The sequence below is a fragment of the Grampus griseus genome, assembly GCF_964374135.1.
Source record: "Grampus griseus genome assembly, chromosome: 13".
Classification (NCBI taxonomy): domain Eukaryota; kingdom Metazoa; phylum Chordata; class Mammalia; order Artiodactyla; family Delphinidae; genus Grampus; species Grampus griseus.
This window is the reverse complement of record NC_139007.1, coordinates 18281426-18301949: the sequence shown is the minus strand read 5'-3', so window position 1 is coordinate 18301949 and position 20524 is coordinate 18281426. Positions and strand designations below refer to the sequence as shown.

General features: G+C 38.7%; 1 protein-coding gene across 1 annotated transcript in view; it reads left to right on the top strand.

Moving 5' to 3' along the window:
• CEP162 (centrosomal protein 162) overlaps positions 1 to 8469 on the top strand; it is a 91459-nt gene extending 82990 nt beyond the window's left edge. Inside the window, exon 27 of the mRNA XM_082668790.1 lies at positions 6985 to 8469. Coding sequence (XP_082524916.1) covers positions 6985 to 7194 — 210 coding nt within the window. The 3' untranslated portion in view covers positions 7195 to 8469. The remainder of the gene's footprint in view (positions 1 to 6984) is intronic.
• The last annotated feature ends 12055 nt before the right edge of the window (positions 8470 to 20524 follow it).

Genomic DNA, 20524 nt, shown 5'->3' with positions numbered 1-20524 from the left:
AAGGGCCTGAGAAAATATTCAGAGAGATTATAGCCAAAAACTTCCCTAACATGAGAAAGGAAACACTCAAGTCCAGGAAGCACAGTAGAGTCCCATGCAGGATAAGCCCAAGGAGGAACACACCAAGACATTTTAATCAAACTGACAAAAATTAAAGACAATGAAAAATTATTAAAAGCAACAAGGGAAAAGCAACAAATAACATACAAGGGAACTCCCATAAGGTTATCAGCTGATTTTTCAGCAGAAACTCTGCAGGCCACAAGGGAGTGGCACCATATATATATATATATATATATTTTTTTTTTTTTTTTTTTTGCGGTACGCTGGCCTCCCACTGCTGTGGCTTCTCCTGCTGTGGAGTACAGGCTCCGGACGCACAGGCCCAGCAGCCATGGCTCACGGGCCCAGCCGCTCCGCGGCACGTGGGATCCTCCCGGACCAGGGCACGAACCCACGTCCCCTGCATCGGCAGGCAGACTCCCAACCACTGCGCAACCAGGGAAGCCCGGGAGTGGCACTATATATTTAAAGTGATGAAAGGGAGGAACCTACAACCAAGAATACTCTACCCAGCAGGGCTCTCATTTAGAGTCAACGGAGAAATCAAAAGTTTTACAGACAAGCAAAAGCTAAGAATTCAGCACCACCAAACCAGCTTTACAACAAATACAGAAGGAACTTATCTAGGCAGAAAAGAAAAGGCCCCAACTAGAGACAAGAAAATTACGAATGGGAAAGCTCACCAGTAAAGGCAAATATAAGTAAAGGTAGGAAATCATCCACACACAAATATGATATCAGAACCAGCAGTTGTTGAGAAGAGGAGAGTACAAATTCAGGATATTAGAAATGTATTTGCAATTAAGAGACCAGCAACTTAAAACAATCTTGTATATATATATAGACTGCGATATCAAAACCTCATAGTAACCGCAAACCAAAAGTCTACAAAAGAAATTGAAGATGACTAAACCCGTTGGAAAGATATACCATGTTCTTGGATTGGAAGAATCAATACTGTCAAAACAACTATACTACCCAAGGTAATCTACAGATTCATTGCAATCCCTGTCAAATAAACGCATTATCAAAATGCGTTTTTCACAGAACTAGAACGAAAACTTTTAAAATTTGTATGGAAACACAGAAGACCTCAAATAGCCAAAACAATCTTGAGAAAGAACAGAGCGAGCGGAATCATGCTCCCTGACTTCAGACTATACAACAAAGCCACAGTCTTCAAAACAATGTGGTACTGGCACAAAAACAGACATAGATCAATGGAACAGGATGGAGAGCCCAGAAATAAGCCCACACACATGTGGTCAATTAATCTATGACAACGGAGGCAAGAATATACAATGGAGAAAAGAAAGTCTCTTCAATAAGTGGTGCTGGGAAAACCGGACAGCTACATGTAAAAGAATGAAATTAGACCATTCTCTAACACCATATACAAAAATAAACTCAAAATGAATTAAAGACCAGATACTATAAACCTCTTAGAGGAAAACATAGGCAGAACACTCTTTGACATGAATTGCAGCAATACCTTTTTGAATCTGTTTCCTAGAATAATGGAAATAAAAACAAACGTAAACAAATAGGACCTGATTAAACTTAAAAGCTTTTGCACAGCCAAGGAAACCATAAACTAAACAAAAAGACAACCCACAGAATGGGAGAAAATATTTGCAAACGAAGTGACTGGCAAGGGATTAATCTCCAAAATATACAAACAGGTTATGCAGGTCTATATCAAAAAAACCCAACAACCCAATAAAAAAAAATGGACAGAAGATCTAAATAGACAAAGAAGACATACAGATGGCCAAAAAGCACATGAAAATATGCTCAACATGAGAAATGCCAATCAAAACCACAATGAGGTATCACCTCACACCAGTCAGAAAGGCCATCATCAAAAAGTCTATGAACAATAAATGCTGGGGAGGGTGTGGAGAAAAGGGGACAGGACCCTCCTACACAGTCGGTGGGAATGTAAATTGGTACAACCACTCTGGAGAACAGTATGGAGGTTCCTTAAAAAACTAAAAATAGAGTTATCATGACCCAGCAATCCCACTGCTGGGCATATATCCAGAGGAAACTAATTTGAAAAGATACATGCAGCCCAGTGTTCATAGCAGCACTATTTACAATAGCCAAGACATGGAAGCAACCTTAATCTCCATTGACAGCGGAATGGATAAAGAAGTCGTGGCATGCGCATATATATATATATATATATATATATATATATATATATATAGTGGAATATTACTTAGCCATAAAAAAGAACAAAATAATACCATTTGTAGCAACATGGACGGACCTAGAGATTATCAGACTAAGTGAAATGAGTCAAAGACAAATATCGTATATCACTCATGTGGAATCTAATTTTTTAAAAAAATGATACAAATGAACTTACTTACAAAACAGAAACAGACTCACAGATTTCAAAAAACAAACTTATGGTTACCAAAGGGGAAATGTGTTGGGGAGGGATAAATTAGGAGTTTGGGATTAACATATATACACTACTATATATAAAATAGATAACAACAAGGACCTACTGTATAGCACAGGGAACGCTACTCAATATTCTGTAATAACCTATATGGGAAAAGAATCTGAAAAAAAAAGAATATATGTATAAATATATAAATGAATCACTTTGCTGTACACCTGAAACTAACACAACATTGTAAATCAACTATACTCCAATAAAGTTAAAAAAATAAAAAAGGAACAGTGAAGTCAAAAGGCTGCTCTAGCAGCACATATAGTGAAACCTTTGCATCTTCTGGAGAGACTTATTTCCTAGATTAACAGTGCAGATGCTTGTAAGAAGCTACAGGGTAATGTTTTTTGGTTTTGTGGGTTTCTTTCAGAATTGAAATTACAGAACAAATTTAATGCTTGTAGCACTTGTGAAAGGGACCTTTTAAACCTGTGTTTTTCCTTTCTATTTGGAAGCTGCTCTCAGCTCCGAGTTCTATTATAGTGAATATGAGGGGAAGCCTTCATGACCCACCTGCACCAAGGCATACTTATACTACCAGTATTACCACTGTCAGTGTATAGAAGATGACCGTATCAGGATATAATTATTTCCAAAAAGGCATATATTCCTTGTTTAAAAAAAATTAGCAAACCAAATTCAACAGCACATTAAAAGGATCATACACCATGATCAAGTGAGATTCATTCCTGGGATGCTTTAGCATATGCAGATCAATCAATGTGATACACCACATTAACTGAAAGATAACGATCATATGATCATCTCAATCATTGTAGAAAGAACATTTGACAATATTAAACACTCATTCATGGTAAAAAAAAAAAAAGTCCTAACAGATTAGGTATAAAATGAATGTACCTCAACATAATAAAGTCCATAGATAACAAGACCACAGCTAACATCATACTCAGTGGTGAGAGGCTGGAAGCTTTTCTGCTAAGATCAGGAACAAGAAAAGAATGCTCACTCTCACCACTTTTATTCAGCATAGTACTAGAAGCCTTAGCCAGAGCAATCAGTCAAGAAAAATAAAGGCATTAGAATTGGAAAGGGTGAAATAAAATTGTCTCTGTGAATGACATTATTTTATATATAGAAAATCCTAAAGACTCCACCTAAAAACCGCTGGTCAACAAATACAGTAAAGTTGCAGGATACCAAAATCAGTATACAAAAATCAGTAATGTTTCTATATACTAGCAACAAATTATCTGAAAAATAAAACAATTCTATTTACAATAATATCAAAGACAATAAAATACTTGGAAATAAATTTATCTAAGGAGATAAAAGATCTGTACAGTGATAACTATAAGACATTGATAAAAGAAATTGAAGAAGACACAAATAGAAAGGTATTCAATGTTCATGGATTAGAAGAATTGATATTGTTAAAATGTCCAAAGCCATCTATAGATTCACTACAATCCCTGTCAAGATTCCAATGGCATTTTTTACAGTAATAGAAAAAGCAATCTGAAATTTGTGTGGAAGCACAAAAGACCACAAAGAGCCAAAGTAATCCTAAGAAAGAAGAACAAAGCTGGAAGCGTCTCATTTCCTAATTTCAGACTATATTATACAAATATATAACTGTAGTAATCAAAACAGTATGGTCCTGGCATTAAAAATAGACAGACCAATGGAATCAAATCAAGAACCCAGAAATAAATCCATGCATACATATTTGATAAGGGAGCCAAGAATACTCTTTGGACAAAAGACAGTTTCTTCTATAAATGGTTGTGGGAAAATTTGATATTCACATGCAAAAAACTGAAACTAGACCGTTACCTTACACCACACACAAATATTAATCCTAAATGGATTAGAGAAGTAAGACCAGAAACCATAAAATTCCTAGAATAAAATATAGGGGGAACATTCCCTGACATGTCTTGGCATACATCCTTTGTGGATATGACACCTGAAACACAAGCAGTGAAATAAACAGATGGGACTACATCTAACTAAAACAGCCTGCACAACCAAAGAAATAATTAACGTGATGAAAAGGCAACCTATGAAGTGGGAGAAAATATTTGTAAACCACACATCTGATAAGGAGCGAATATCCAAAATATTCAAGGGACTCACAACTCAAGAGCAAAAAAAAAAAGTTAAAAATGGGCAAAGGACCTGAATATACGTTACTACAAAGAAGATATTTAAATGGCCAACAGCTACATCAAAAGGTGTTCAACATCACTAATCATTAGGGAAATGCAAGTCAAACCCACAGTGAGCTATATCAAAAAGAAGGGCTATTATCAAAAACACAGAAGTAACAAGTATCGATGAGGATGTGGAGAAAAAGGAACCCATGTGCACTGTTGGTGGGACTGTAAATTGGTGCAGCCAGTGCTCATTGAAGCATTATTTACATCAGCCAAGACATGGAAATAATGTTAAGTGTCCATCAGTGAGTGAATGGGTAAAGAAAATGTGATATATTATATATACATACAGTGGAATGGTATTCAGCCATTAAAAAAAAAAAAAAAAGGAAACCCTGCCACTCGCAACAACATGGATGGACCTTGAGGGCTTTATATTAAGTCAGACAGAGAAATACAGATTCTATGTAATCTTACATGTGTACTCTAAACAACCCCAAACACGCTGCAACAAAGATCAGATTGGCAGTTGCCAGAGGCAGGGTGCGGGGAAATTGGAGGAATTGGGGGAAGGTGGTCAGAAGGTTAAAACTTCCAGTACAAGATTTTGAAACTTACGTGAGGTGACAGATGTTAACTAAACTTACTGTGGTAGTCATTTCACAGCCTTTACATATGTCATGTCACTACACTGTATACCTTAAACTTATACAGTGTTACATTAGTTATGGTTAAATGCCGAATTTCAATATATAATAGACATCCAAAATTTTCAAAGTTTAAAACTTAGAATTGAAAATTCATACAGCATTTTGTATTCCGCTTAACTCAAGCACGTGTTTATACAGTACTTCTGAAATTCTTTCATTTTAGAATTATGAAGTTACTCTGTAGCCAGGCAGAATTATAAACGAAAATTTTATTGGGCTTCCCTGATGGCACAGTGGTTAAGAATCTGCCTGCCAATGCAGGGGACATGGGTTCGAGCCCTGGTCTGGGAAGATCCCACATGCTGTGGAGCAACTAAGCCTGTGCGCCACAACTACTGAGCCCGCGTGCCACAACTAGAAGCCACCACAGTGAGAAGCCCGCACACTGTGCAACGAAGACCCAATGCAACCAAAAATAAATAAATTTAAAAAAAAATTTTATTGCAGAGGTTCAGCGGGTGTAATGTTTGGCAACATTATTGACTTTGTTGCCCTAATTGTTTTTGTATGTCTATAGCTTTCTGTGGTTTGAAGTGCCTATGACTAACGATTCCCTTATGATGACGTATTTTGAAATTATAAGAACAGTGTTGTAAGCTACTGGACAAGGTACACTCATTTCACAGTTGAAAAAAATTGACCCACATAAGCAAGGCAGTCTAGTGTGGTAGTTAAGAGCAGGGACTCTGGGGCCACCCTGCCTGGGTGTGAATCGTGACTCCGCCTGCAGTGGGTTCTGTGTGAATCTAGGGCAGATTAATTTTTTGTTTATTTGTGCGTCTCTTTCCCTACCTGTTAAATGGGGATGAATATGTAGAATATCTCCTAGTGTGTTGGCAAGATGAAATGTTAACATATGTAAAATGCTTAAAGCCAAGCCTGGCACGTGATAGATGTATGTGCTTTTATCCTATGTAATTCCTGCTGCTACAATGTATGGTTCATTAATGACATGTGTTGCATTAAAACTGTCTTGATTGCATCCCAAGTACTGTTCTTAAGAACAGCATTTTAGGGACTTAGCTGGTGGCGCAGTGGTTAAGAATCCACCTGCCAATTCAGGGGACACGGGTTCGAGCCCTAGTCCGGGAAGATCCCACATGCCGCGGAGCAACTAAGCCCATGCGCCACAACTACTGAGCCTGCGCTTTAAAGCCTGCAAGCCACAACTACCGAGCCCCCATGCCGCAACTAGAGAAAGCCTGCGCACAGCAACGAAGACCCAATGCAGCCAAAAATTAAATTAAATTTTTAAAAAAATTCTTAAAAAAAACCAAAAACAGCATTTGGGGGATGTTTGGATTCATTCCAAGGTATTGGATGCTTTAAATGGTACCCTTCCCCCCTCCCCCCACCATGGCTTAAAAGAAAAAGACTAAACTCCATAACTCCCTATCAGAATTAGATACTAAAATTCCCACTTACTCTTTACTTACAAGCCTGTTTATTGACCCAGCGGGGCCCGTTAGGTAATGCTCCCCTCCCTCTTCCTCCCTCCCCTCTGATATATAGGTCACAGGTTTACCGTCATCAGCATCGTCCCACTTGAGCTCTTTGAGGCTGTTAGAGGTTCTTCACCCACACTATGAACTCTAAAAGTAATTCGGCATTTTTTAATTTGCAGATAATACAGCAGACACACCAAGTAGTAGAAACCGAGCAAAACAAAGAAATTGAGAAATGGAAAAGACTTGCACAGTTGAAGAATCGTGAGCTGGACAAGTTCCGCACGGAGTTAGACTCGATTTTGGATGTTCTCCGAGAGCTGCACCGGCAGGGGTTGGTCATGCCAGTTGCTTTGGCAGAAGAAGTGAAGGCACCAGAGCATTACTAGAAACTCGCATTTCATGTGACCTCACAGAAAGGCCTGAAGATGGACGGTGGATGGGGTCTCTGTCAGAAGGATGCTTTTGAAAAAAGTGTTAACAGTATGTTGCCAGAACACAAAAGCAACATTTCAAAATAAATTACCCTTTACCGATTAGGAGGGGAAAAAAAGAGCAGCATTAATGGTGTATTTTACTGAAAATCATTAACCAGTCACATTTTAAATAATTTATGGACAAGTCCCTTTTTGTCAGGTGACTAGAACTAGTGAGATTTATTGCAAAAGTTCTCACTTTCGCGCTAGATATGCAAAGAAAACAAAGTTGCAAATACCTTGCCGTCATTGACTAAGTGTGTATTCTTAATTCCTGGCCAGAAGGACAGCTCCTCTTTCCCACAGAGACACAGAGGAATGTGAGCACAGAGGCTCGAACAGGCACTAGAGTAGTGGCGCTTCCGTGATCATTCTGATGAGAGTTGTAACTTCTGTACAAGTAGATAGGGAGTGAACTCTCGTGTTCTCCCAGATTTCCACTCCTACCTCTAGGTGCCTCATTTTGCACCTGATGTAAAAGTGCAAAATATATTTCACAAGTAATAGGGGAATTTGATTTATTCACTGTTTTAATCTTTCATGCTACATGTCTTAAATGTCAGTTCCTTTTTTGTAACTTTAAGGTTATAAACAGAATATAACATTTTTACTTCATTTAAAAAAAATATATGTTCACTAGAAAAAATTAAAAACATGCATAAAGGTAGCCAGATTATTCTTTTGTTTTACAATTTCATTTCCAAAAGCAGATAGTGGGCATCCAAGATAACTGGTAAGTTAAAGCTGCAGCGACTTTGTTTTCAAATGTTCTGGCCCAGTGCTGTCCAGTAGAAGGATCGTGTGAGCCACATGTGATTTTAAATTTTCTAGTAGCCACATTTAAAAAGATAAAAAGAAACAAATGAAGTTAATTTTGGTAATTTATGTAATATATCTAAAATAACAATATAAAAATTGGGTTCTTACATTCTTTTTTTCATACTAAGTCCCCCAAATCTGGCAAGTTTTCCATTTATAGCACATCTCAGTTTGGACCAGCACATTCCAAGTGCTCAGTAACTACATGCCAGCAAGTGCAGTTCTAGAATAATCATTACAAAGTGAAATGCTTTATAAAGGACAGTTGAAATAAATCTTAGTGAAATTATAGGTAGCAAATGTGAAATGTGGAAATTAAAGGAATGCAATTAATGTCCAGAATTTTTAATGTCCTTTTCCTAAGAGGGTAGAAAGCATTAATTATAGTTTGTTGTTTTTTATGTGAAAGAATTTTAAGTTATAAACTATTTTGTTATTATTTGAGTGTGCTTTTGTCGGTTTTTTTATTTGCAAACCTGCTCATTTATAACTACACCCCGCCCCCGTTTGTTTTTTTTTGACTATCCATGGGCCGTTCATTCTAAGCACAAACACAGCTGATTCTGAAACACAAGAAGTACAGACACTAGATTATCACTTACAGAGAAAGTACATCCTACATTGATGAGGACTCCATATTCTGTTTTGGAATAAGCTGTGCACATGGCACAGCTTCAGTTTTACTTACAGAGTAAAGGTCCATACGTACTATCAGAACTATTAGTTACAACTAGAAACCTTGGGGACCATACCCCATCCCTTAGTTATTGCACTGAGGGTCTAGGATGAGAACACAGAAGGTGGACACATTTAGGCCATCTTGAAAAGGAAAGCTTTTATGAAGATTCAGACTCCAGAAATTATCAGTCCTCTTCTACCACTTCCATCTCCCTCACAATGTTGTAGGACACCTGCACCCACAGGCCTTCCCTTCAGGAACCTGGTCAAGATACATGGTTGCTGCTTTTGTGCAGAGATTTCTGATTGGATCTATTGTGAGCCCACAGCATTCCATAACTAGTATCTACCCATCAACCCTCAGAAATCCAGGCTTTAGTATTAGGGTCCCATTCTATATTAGAAAAACCCTAAATTTGTGACTAAATGCCAAGAAAATGGAAACATCTATTCCTCTTTCCCACTCACACTTCCTAAGGGCTCTAACTGGGTAGGTCTAATATCTGCTGGCATGTTATATAACAGGTAAACTTACTTGGAATTGGACACTTTGTAGTTACATAACTATTCAATGGCCTCCTACTTTGAAGAGCCCCTTAGCAATGGTTGGAATAGTGAAGTTGGAAAGTTTTCTAATCCAAGTTGCGGATAATTCTACTTTAGTATTTGAGCCTGTTAATTGTAGCCTTTTTCAGTTTCTATCGAAGAGTCTTTAATGAAAAGCACATGTATTCCTTCTCAGCACCTGTCCAGCTTGGTAAGGGATTAGTTCCTAGCATAACTTAACCTATTTCCTTCCCTCTAAACCAAAGTAAGTCCAGTTTTCTCTCCAGGTTTGCTGAAAGCTTCCATCACCACTACTTAAATGGTGCAAACGGGGAAACATTTTTTCCCACCAACACCTACTCTCTAGGATTGTTGTAAGAAATCAGTTTGAAGGGCAGTATTAATCTCAGAGGAAAGGGGGAGAGGCACCAAGTTCCATTAGTAGAATAAAATGGGTTGTTAGTAAATTCAGTAACAAAGAGACGAGACTTTGTGGAAAAGGGGACAAAAAACGGGGGGGGGGGGTGCGATAATTGTACCAGGTGTGCATCCTTGGAGCACAAAAGCGAAGAGGCAGGAACACGGCAGGCGTCTGGTCCAGTGCAGCTAGTCTCAGTAAGCTTGGCCCGCTCTTGAACTCCTGGTGGCCTGCCAGTGGTCCCCACCTTAGGGTATTGATATTACAATGAGAAAGTCCTGATGCAGAGGACAGATCATAGAACTGTACGTGTTAACTCCTTGGAGAAGGATCTAGAAGCTACTTGGGGGAAGGATTTGTGAGGCAGGCAAAAGTGAAGTCATTAGAGAAGGACTGTTGACAAAAGGGTTAAATTGAGCCTGCTCATTGGAGAAGCCTGAGTGGAATGAAGCATCTTGGTTTTTTCTCCCACCGGATCCAGGCAGTGTCAGCGATCAAAGATATTTGCATGCCCACGTCTTACCTGTTTTGCTCATTATCAAGGCCACGTGCAAGGAACCCTAATGAGATCAGGCAGGTGCTCACTCCCCTGGCTTGGGGTCAGAGCCTTCATAGCAGCCTAGTCCCTCATACACAGCAGGGGCTTAATAAATTTATCACCTTCTCTTGTCCTTTCACCTCCATCTGCATACAACCCTCTGCTCCCTCCAATCCCCAGAGATCACATCTACTCTCATACTCATGGTACAGCCACCACTACCAGCAGGGTAACATTGGGTCTGATCCCTACCTTTCATTTCTCCTGAGTGCCAGCCCCTGTTCCTAATTCCTGCCAGAATTACCCACTGTTCTCATAAAAGTCTGCATGTTTGAAACCAGCTGCCCACTCCCCTGAGTTGCAGCATTCTCCAATGAGTTCCAAGCTCTAAGGCATTCTTGACCCTTTTCGTCAATCTGGGATGCTGTAACAAATTACCATAGATTGGGTGGCTTAGACAAGGAATTCTGGAGGCTGAGAAGTCTGAGATCAAGGTTATCTGGGTGGGGGTTTGCTTCCTGGCTGTCTCCTCATTGTATTCTCACATGGCAGAGAGGAGAGAGAAGCAAGATCTCTTGGGACCTTTATAAAGGCACTAATCCCATTCGGGAGGGCTCTACTCTCACAACCGCATTGAAACCTAATTTCCTCCCAGAGGCCCCGCCTCTTAATACCATCACACTGGGGAATAGGTTTCAACAGATGAATTTCGAGGGGACACAAACATTCAGTCCATACATTGAGTAACTTTTCCCAACATGGAGTCATCAAACCTGTAGCCAATTTCTTCAGAATAATGCTTATATCAATGTCCTTTTCCATTCCCATGTCCACCACCACTGAAGCCCTGTCACCATTTTACTCCTTATTTTTCTGGTAGAGGTTTAATTGATTCCTCTGCTCCAGTGTTCTCCTCACTCCAAATAGTCCGCCAAACAGCACTGCCAGCTCTGCTTGAGCATTTCCCCTTCCCACTTCACTCTGTTGTTTTTTAGGTGTAAATGTCCGAATCCTTACCCCGGCCTCCCTCTCCAGCAGACTTCTAATCTCTCACACAAATCCTCCCTATGTTACTAGTATTTGTACTACTGTAATAAACTTCCACAAACTTAATGGCTTAAACCAGCACAGATTTATCACCTTACAGTTCTGGAGGTCAGAGGTCCAACACAGTTCTCACCGGGCTAAAAGCAGGGTGCGTTCCTTCTGGAGGCTCTAGGAGAGAATGTTTCCTTGCCGTTTCCAGTTTCCAGAGCCCACCCGTATCCCTCGGCTTTTGCCCTCCGCTTCATCTTCACCGCCAGCAAGCTTGCATCTGAACGTTCTTCTGCGGTTACATCCCCTTCTGACTCTAAAAGCAGCTGGGAAGTGTTCTCTTTTAAGGACCCATGTGATTAGATTGGGCCCACCTGGATAATCCAGGCTACTCTTCCCATGGCCTCCTCTCAGGATCCTCTTTTCCCATCACACTCAGGTATTATGTTGATGTGACGCTCACCTTGGGTAATGTTTCCTCTTGTGAGCAATGTAAGGGTTGAGACACTTAAGAATGGCTTTTTTGTTTTTCTCCCTTAGTCTTTCCACATTCGTTACAGCTGGTGAGATTATATGACTTCTGTTTATTTGCAGCCGAACACTGATCTTTTTTTAAAGGATCACGTGTTTAAAAGGCTAATAGACAATTTATTAGAAGGTATAAATCCTCTTAGATTTTTGTCCTAAAATATCTGTAGTCCCTTTTGCCATGTACAGGAACATTTTCACAGCTGGCCACCTTGGGGAGGAGGGAGGGGCATTATTTTGCCCACCATACTCCCCTCATTCACATCAATGTGCAGATCTTCTAACCGAGCCACCTATACTCCCACCTCTGCTCACTTCCTCCCCCTTTCCACTGGCCATCTCACTCCCACCACTTCCTTTGTTCACACCCATATCAGGATTTCATGATCAAATCTTCTCTAAATGGAACTTGTATCCTGCATCTCATGTCTGATCACTGTTCTCATTACATATGCACACAATCACACACATACATCCCCTACCCATCTCTTTATTTTCCTAGAATCTCCTAGAGGAATCAGTTCCATCATGATGATGATGATGATATTGACAATGATTGCAGGGGCCTCTCAAGGACTCTGATAAGGAGGGAATCATTTTAAGGCTGCCACAGAAACAGGCTTAACTGCTATAGTGTTTAATGGAATCAACTAAGAGTTCAGCATTTTTAAAAATTTTTATATCACTGTATTTAAGATTTTAATGTGAATTTTCTTTAGCCACTAACCAAGATTTTACTTTAGGACAAAACTCTAAGAGGATTTCTATCTTCCAACTAATCGTCTGCTAGCCTTTTAAACACGTGATCCTTTAAAAAAATGATTAGTGCTGGGCGGCATATAAACAGGATCCATGTGATCTCACCAGATGTAACGAATGCGGAAAGACTAAGGAAGAAAACAAAAAGCCATTCTTAAGTGTCTTGAACCTTACATTGCTCACAGGAGAAAACATTACCCAAGGTAAGTGACACATCAACGTAAGGCCTGAGCGTGATGGGAAAGCTGATTTCCGCGATCATACAGTTATGCCGCTAATTTGTTAGGTGCTAAAACAATTTCCTCATTGTACTTGTTCCTAATAAGTATGGAACAGTTTAGTCTCTACAAAAAGCAGGCTAAACATTTTCCCCTGCTGCCGGATCTCTGGGTTGAATGTCCGCATAAGAAGGACATGATTATACTTCATACAGAAACTCTTCCTGAGAAATAATAAGCTTTTAGAGGGCATAACTGCTGTTCCCCCAGTGGAGGGCTAGAGTAGGGTTGGAGGGAACTATTAGAAATACAGTAGGTCTGAGTTGAGGTACTGCTGCCCTGACAGCCAAAGATATCACTGATATCTTTAAGGATAGACATTTTCCCAAAAGTTCAATGAGTGAGGGAGTATGTGAACAATAAGTAGATTGTTAAGACACAGCTGCATGTAGTTAGCACCACAAGTCAATTATACTATGTTTTGATATTTGGAAAATAAGTATCCCATTTTTCTTTGAAAGTGCAGTAGTAGTAATAGAAATGATAAAGAAAGAGCCATCTTGGAGATAAACAATAGAATAAGCAATTCTAAATCTGTTGGATTCCTTGACAATATGCAGGAAATGAGCTGTTAATGCAGGGCTTACACCTGCAACGTATAAAACTAGTTTTTTCAGCAGACAAAGGGAACAAAGTCAAAATTCCTGATCTTGAAAGGTTTACTATATGGCAGGAAAGATCAGAAAACTACATCTAGCCAAATATGAATAAATGCAATAAAAGTATTATGAAGTGTGAATGGAGCACAGAAGAAAGAGAAATTCCTTTCACCTGGGTTCTGGAGAGCCTTTTCTGGAAAAGAGATGGCCAAAGAAATGGGTGGAACTTGGGCAGAACAGGATGTAAGGAAGTGAATTTAAAAACTGATTCTAAAATTCATATAAAAATGCAAAGGACCCCAAGTACCCAGAACAACTTTGAATAAGAAAAATGAAGTTGGAGGACTTACACTATCTGATTTTAAGACTTTTTGAAGCTACAGTAATCTAGAAGTATGATAGTGGTGTAAAACTGGCAAATAAAATAATGCAACAGAATAGAATGTCCAGAACTAAACCAACACATATACGGACAACTGATTTTCAATAACGGTGCAAAGGCAAATCAGTGGAGAAAGGATCTCTTCAACAAATAGTGCTGGAAGAATTAGATATCCATATGCAAAAAAAAAAAAAATGAACTTTGCTCCATACCTCACAGCATACACAAAAATTAACTCAGAATGGATTATAGATCTAAATAGGAAATCTAAAACTGTAAAACTGCTAGAAAAAAATGCATCAGATTAAACATTTATGACTTGGGTTTGGCAAATATTTCTTTGCTATAATACCAAAAGTATGATCCACTTAAAAGAGAAATTGATATACTGAACTTTATCAAAATGAAGACAGTCTTCAAAACTCTTCAAAAACATTGTTAAGCAAATGAAAAGACAAGCCATAGAAACTATTTGCAGATCATATATCTGATAAAGAATTTATATCCAGAATAAAGGACTCCCAAAACTCAATAATAAAGCAAACTTCCCAATATGACAATGAGCCAGACTTGAAAACACACCTCAGAAAGATATCCAGATGGATAATAAGCATATGAAAAGATGCTGAATGCCATTAGCCATTAGTGAAATGCAATCGGAAACCACAATGAGATACTACTACACACATACTAGAATGAATAAAATTAAAAAGACTGACCTTACATAGCATTGGCAAGGAAGTAGAGCAATAAGAATTCATATACACTGTAAGGAATTTACAGTAATACACTTATTTTAGAAAACTGTTAAGCAGTTTCTTTAAAAAGGTAAACACCTTACCGAAAAAAAAAAAAAAGGTAAACACCTATCTACCATATGACCCAGACATTCCTCTTCTAGGTGCTTTAGAAAATAAAAGCATGTGTCCATACGAAGAATTGTAACCAAATATTCACTGCAGTTTTATTTATAGTAGCCAAGATTGTAAATAACCCAAAGATCCATCAGCAAGTAAACGGATAAACAAATTAGGGTCTAAACAAGTAGGGTCCAAACACTACTCACAATGAACTACTCAGCAATAACTCAGCACTAAACACTACTCAGCAAAAAAATAATAAACATTAATACACACAACATGGATGAATCTCAAAATAATTATGCTGAATGAAAGAAGTCAGACAAAATAGAATAGATACTGCATGAATCCATTCATACAAGTATCTTGAAAACGCAAAGCAATATACGGTGATAGAAAGCAGATCAATGGCTCCAGGAGAAGAGATGGGGAGGGAGGGATTACAAAAGGGCAGGAGAAAACTTTTGTGGGTGATGGGTGTGTTCATTGTCTTGACTGTGGTGATGGTTTCTTGGAGAAACACTTAGGTCAAATGTATTAAATTGTATACTTTAAAAGTGTTAAAAATTATTTTGCCAAGTATACCCCAAAACTATTTTAAGAAAAAGCAATTCAGTCCTGACCCACCTCAATGCCTCACTGGAGTGAGATGATAGCCCCTCATTCTGTCTGCCTAACAGGAAGGGGCAGGGGAATTTCTCTCATGGAAGATAACATACGTAGCATCAATGGATTTTTCACTCACAATGTCTGCCAAGTAATAAAAAATTTCTAGACATGAAAAGTGTCAAGACTGCATGATTGATAATATGAGAATAAGAAACATTAGACAATAGATGCAAACCCACAGATGATGTAAAGAGTTAAAAATAAAGACTATACAATAATTACCTTTAATATATTAAAGAAAATAGAGGCAATTATGGGAAAATAGATGACAGTATAAAGATGTTCACCAGAGAAATACACTGGCATCTATTTTTAAGAAAAATCAAACTGATACTCTAGAACTGAAGCTTTCAGTTCTGGAAAACATGGTGAATTGAGCTGATTTGGATCTCTTTTAAGTAAAACTTTTAGTAATGCTGGATAAAATACAACAACAACTAAAATAATATAGGGCTAACTATGAAGGAGAGAGAAGTTCCCAGGTAACATATAAAGAGGACACTTAAAGCCAGAATGGCAAGTTTGTAAGCTGATGCCACAACACTCTGGAGGGAAGGGGTTTTAATCTGCAGTGAATAGGGCTATAATGTCTATTTAGAAAAAAATAGGGTTCATACCAGATGTAAAGACTTCCTTTATAGAAACCTCCCTCATAAAAGTTATTGGATGAGCTGCCCCTTCATTGAAAGGGAGACTGAATGAACTACACACACACACACACACACACACACACACACACACACACACAGAGGAAAGGGATGAAGAAACTGGTGCTTCCAGGGTCTCTAGGAAAAAAGTCTCCCATAAAAAATCTAAACTCCAAGCCCACGTTTCATGTGGATATGGAATCCAAATGTATACTCTATTTATGATTCAGGAATTCCCAAGCAAAAAACATAACAATTCCAGATTGATCAAATTACTTGGGTCCTTAGGATAAGCAATACAGAATTGTTCTCTAGGGAAACTTTTATAAAGCAGAATGTATGGGACAATCATAGGAAAAAATAATGCTTGCTGGAGAGCTCACACTACAGTACACATGCATACATGCACACACACACACACACACACACACACACACACAAGACAAAAACTAGAAGTAAATAACTGGCCATGAGGAAGAAGTAGCTTACCCCAAAAACCAGGATGATTAGTATTCTGGAGCCTAAAATTATGAAACAATCTAAAAGAAAGCATAAAAGAAATATGAATGAGTCATTAAAAAAATAAAATAAACCATAGAAAACATGAAAAATCAGGACATCATAAAAAAAGATCAATTTTTTAAAAGAACTAAACAGAACTTCTGTAAATGAAATATATATAACATCTGATATATAAAATGCAATGGTTATTGCAGAATATTGAGTGGAGTTCCCTGTACTACACAGTAGGTCCTTGTGGCTTATCTATTATATATCTAGTAGTGTGCATATGTTAATCCCAAACTCCTAATTTATCCCTCTCCCCACCTTTCCCCTTTGGTAACCATAAGTTTGTTTTCTATGTCTGTGAGTCTGTTTTGTAAACTTGTAAAGTTCTTTTTTATCATTTTTCTTAGATTCAACATATAAGCGATATCTTATGATATTTGTCATTCTCTGTCTGACTTACTTCACTTAGTACGATAATCTCTAGGTCCATCCATGTTGCTACAAATGGCATTATTTCATTCTTTTTTATGGCAGAGTAATATTCTATTGTATATATGTACCACATCCTCTTTACCCATTCCTCTGTTGATGGATAGTTAGGTTGCTTCCATGTCTTGGCTACTGTAAATAGTGCTGCAGTGAACATTGGGGTGCATGTATATTTTCAAATTATTTTTTTTCTGGATATATGCCCAGGAGTTGGATTGCTGGATCATATGGTAATTCTATTTTTAGTTTTTTAGGGAACATCCATACTGTTCTCCATAGTGGCTGCACCAATTTACATTCCCACCAACAGTGTAGGAGAGTTCCTTTTTCACCACACCCTCTCCAGAATTTATTGTTTGTAGACTTTTTAATGATGGCCATTCTGACTGGTGTGAGGTGATACCTCATTGTAGCTTTGATTTGCATTTCTCTAATAATTAGTGTTGTTGAGCATCTTTTCATGTGCTTTTTGGCCATCTGTATATCTTCTTTGGAGAAATGTCTATTTAGGTCTTCTGCCAATTTTTGATTGGGTCATTTGTTTTTTTGATATTGAGCTGCATGAGCTGTTTGTATATTTTGTAATAACCTATATGGGGAAAGAATCTGAAAAAGAATGGATATATGTATATGCATAACTGAATCACTTTGCTGTATTCCTGAAACCAACACAACACTGTAAATCAACTATACTCCAATATAAAATAAAAATTAAATTAAAAAATAAATAAAATACACTAATAATAAAACAATTCACAGGGTGGGTTAAACAACATTTTAACTTGCAATATCTAGTAAATTCATTAAAATTCAAGGGTAATCTCTAAAATAATTGTTTAAAAAGAGAATAAAAATAAAGGGGCCAAAATAAAGCCTTCAGAGTAGGCCAGTCACTATTCTAAAAGTTCTTTATATATTTCATCACTGAAGGCTCACAAGCTTTGAGGTGGATAGTATCCCTTTTTATATATGAAGGAAGTGAATCTCAAAGAGATTAGGTATCCTGGTGAAGACTGCACAGTTAGCAAGTGATGGAACCAAGCCCAGACAGGCTATCTCTAGACCCCATGCTCTTAACCACAACTGCAAGGTATAAAGCAGGAAAGGAGAAAAGCAAAGTAAATAGAAATCACAAAATAAAATGCTAGAAATAAAACATCATTGGTAATCACAGTATATTTAGATGAAATAAACTCACAAATTAAAATTTATAAATTTCATTTGTTAATCTGAAACAAAGCAAGATTTAAACTTAAAACAGATTGAAAGTTTAAAAGAATAACAGAGAGAGGTCAAAAGTTAGAGATAGAACAAAAGATATACCAGAGGAATATTAACCAACAGAAAGGGAATCATTCAAGCCTTCCCCACATTCACTGTTTACTTGACACCCAGCTTGACTGGCCATTTACTGGTTCTGTGCCTGAGCAAAATACTGAATTTCCCAGAGCCTTAGTCCTCTGACCTGTAAATACAAGAAACAGTCTCTCCCTCCATCCAGCCAATTTTTATTGACCACTGACTGTGTTCCAGGCACTGGTCAAGCCACTTGGGACCTATCAGTGAACAAAATAAAGATCCCTGTCCTTGCAGAATTTATATTCTAGTAGAAGGAGCAGAAAATAAACAACAGACAGAATAGTCACGTGAACTGTAGAGTATGATAGGTGATAAGCACTGTAGAGAAAGAGCAATAGAATATGGTCTGGGAAATGGGGGTGCCGGGGCAGAGGTAAGGGAAATGCAGTCCCCAGTTTACAGTGAGATGGCCAGAGTTGGCCTCATTAAGAACATCGAGAAGGGGGTATTTGTTGCTAGGGCTTCTGTAACAAAGAACCACAAACTGGGTGCCTTAAACAACAGAAATTTATTGTCTCACAGTTCTGGAGGCTGCAGTCAAGGTGTCAGCAGTGTTGGTTCCTTCTGAGGACTGGAATTGACACGGGGAGGGAGAATCTGTTCCAGGTCTCTCTCCTTGGCTTGTAGATGGCCATCTTCTCTCTACATCTTCCCATCCATCATCTCCCTTCTATGCATGTCTCTGTGTCCACATTTCCCCTTTTTATAAGGATACAAGTCCTATTGGATTAGGGCCCACCCTAATGAACTCATCTTAACCAGTTACATCTGCAACAATCCTATTTCCCAATAAGATCACATTCTGAAGTATTGGGGGTTGGGACTTCAGCATATGAATTTGGCGGGGGGGGAGACACGATCTGACCCACAACAAAAGGCATTTGAGGAAAGACTTGAAATAAGTGAGGGAGGAGCCATGTGAATATCTAGGGCAAGAGTGTTCCAGACAGAGAGACCGGCCAGGGCAAGAGCCCTATGGGTACATGTCTGCTGTCTTCACGGGACAGCAGGGAGGCCATTGTGTCTGGAGCAGAGTGAGCCAGGGTGGGGGGACAGGAGATGAGATCAGCCGAGGGGGTGGGGGGAGGAAAGCTTTGAGGTTATTGCAAGGACTCCAGCTTCTTCACTGAGTGAAATGAGAAGCCATGCAGGATTTTGAGCAGAGAAATATCCTGACTTAACTCCTATTTAAAAGGATTCTTTAAGCCTCTGTGTTGAGAGTTCTCACTGTAAGTTTACAAAAAATTAACTTAACACAGAGGCCACTTAGTGCCCAATAAATGTCACCTGTTACTGTTTATAAGGGTGCTGGTGGTGTCCTACCCAGATTTTACTATCCAGTGTGTTATTCCCAGCTGCTGGGGATGCTGGCCTACTAGTGCCTCCGTCTCTAGACAATTGCCCTTTGGTCAAAGTAGAAGTTGCCTTACCCTGATTGGCTTGGTTTACCAAAGGTCATGCCCCTGCCTCAAGAAAGAATGACTCTGTGATGCAATTTACGCCTCTTGTCTGATGGAATGAGCACATGTGACATATTGAGGAGACTCACAATGTTCTTGAGAATGTTATACCAGCAGAAACACTGCCAACTTGGGGACAGAGACAGAACAAGAGGAAAGAAGGCTGGCAGACTCCCCCAAATTTTACATTCAGGGAACAGGTTGATAAACTTCTCAGTTACAAATACATTCTACCCTTCAAGAAAAAGGAAGGACAATTTCAAGGGTAGAGCTGCAGGCCCAGAGGGCAGCCATGTGCCACAGAAGATTATTTACGGGCCTTGCAACCTAATGGAATTAGCACAGTTGAATTCTGAAATTGCTTGGAACTGGTGACTCCTTTCTCCTTTCCAGTTTCTCCCTTTTTGGACAGGAATGTCTAGAACTGGTATCCTATGCTTGTCCCACCATTGCATTTTATGAACAGATAACTTGTTTCTAGTTTTACTGGTCCACAGATGGAGAATTTTTCCCCAGGATGGATCATACAAAGGGTCTCACCCATACCTGACTTAGATGAATAAGGTGATGTCATTTGGGACTTCTGAGCTGATACTATTTTGACTATATATTGGACTTTGATTTCATGGTGTAATATTTGAGACTTTGAAGGATGTTGGGATAAGATGG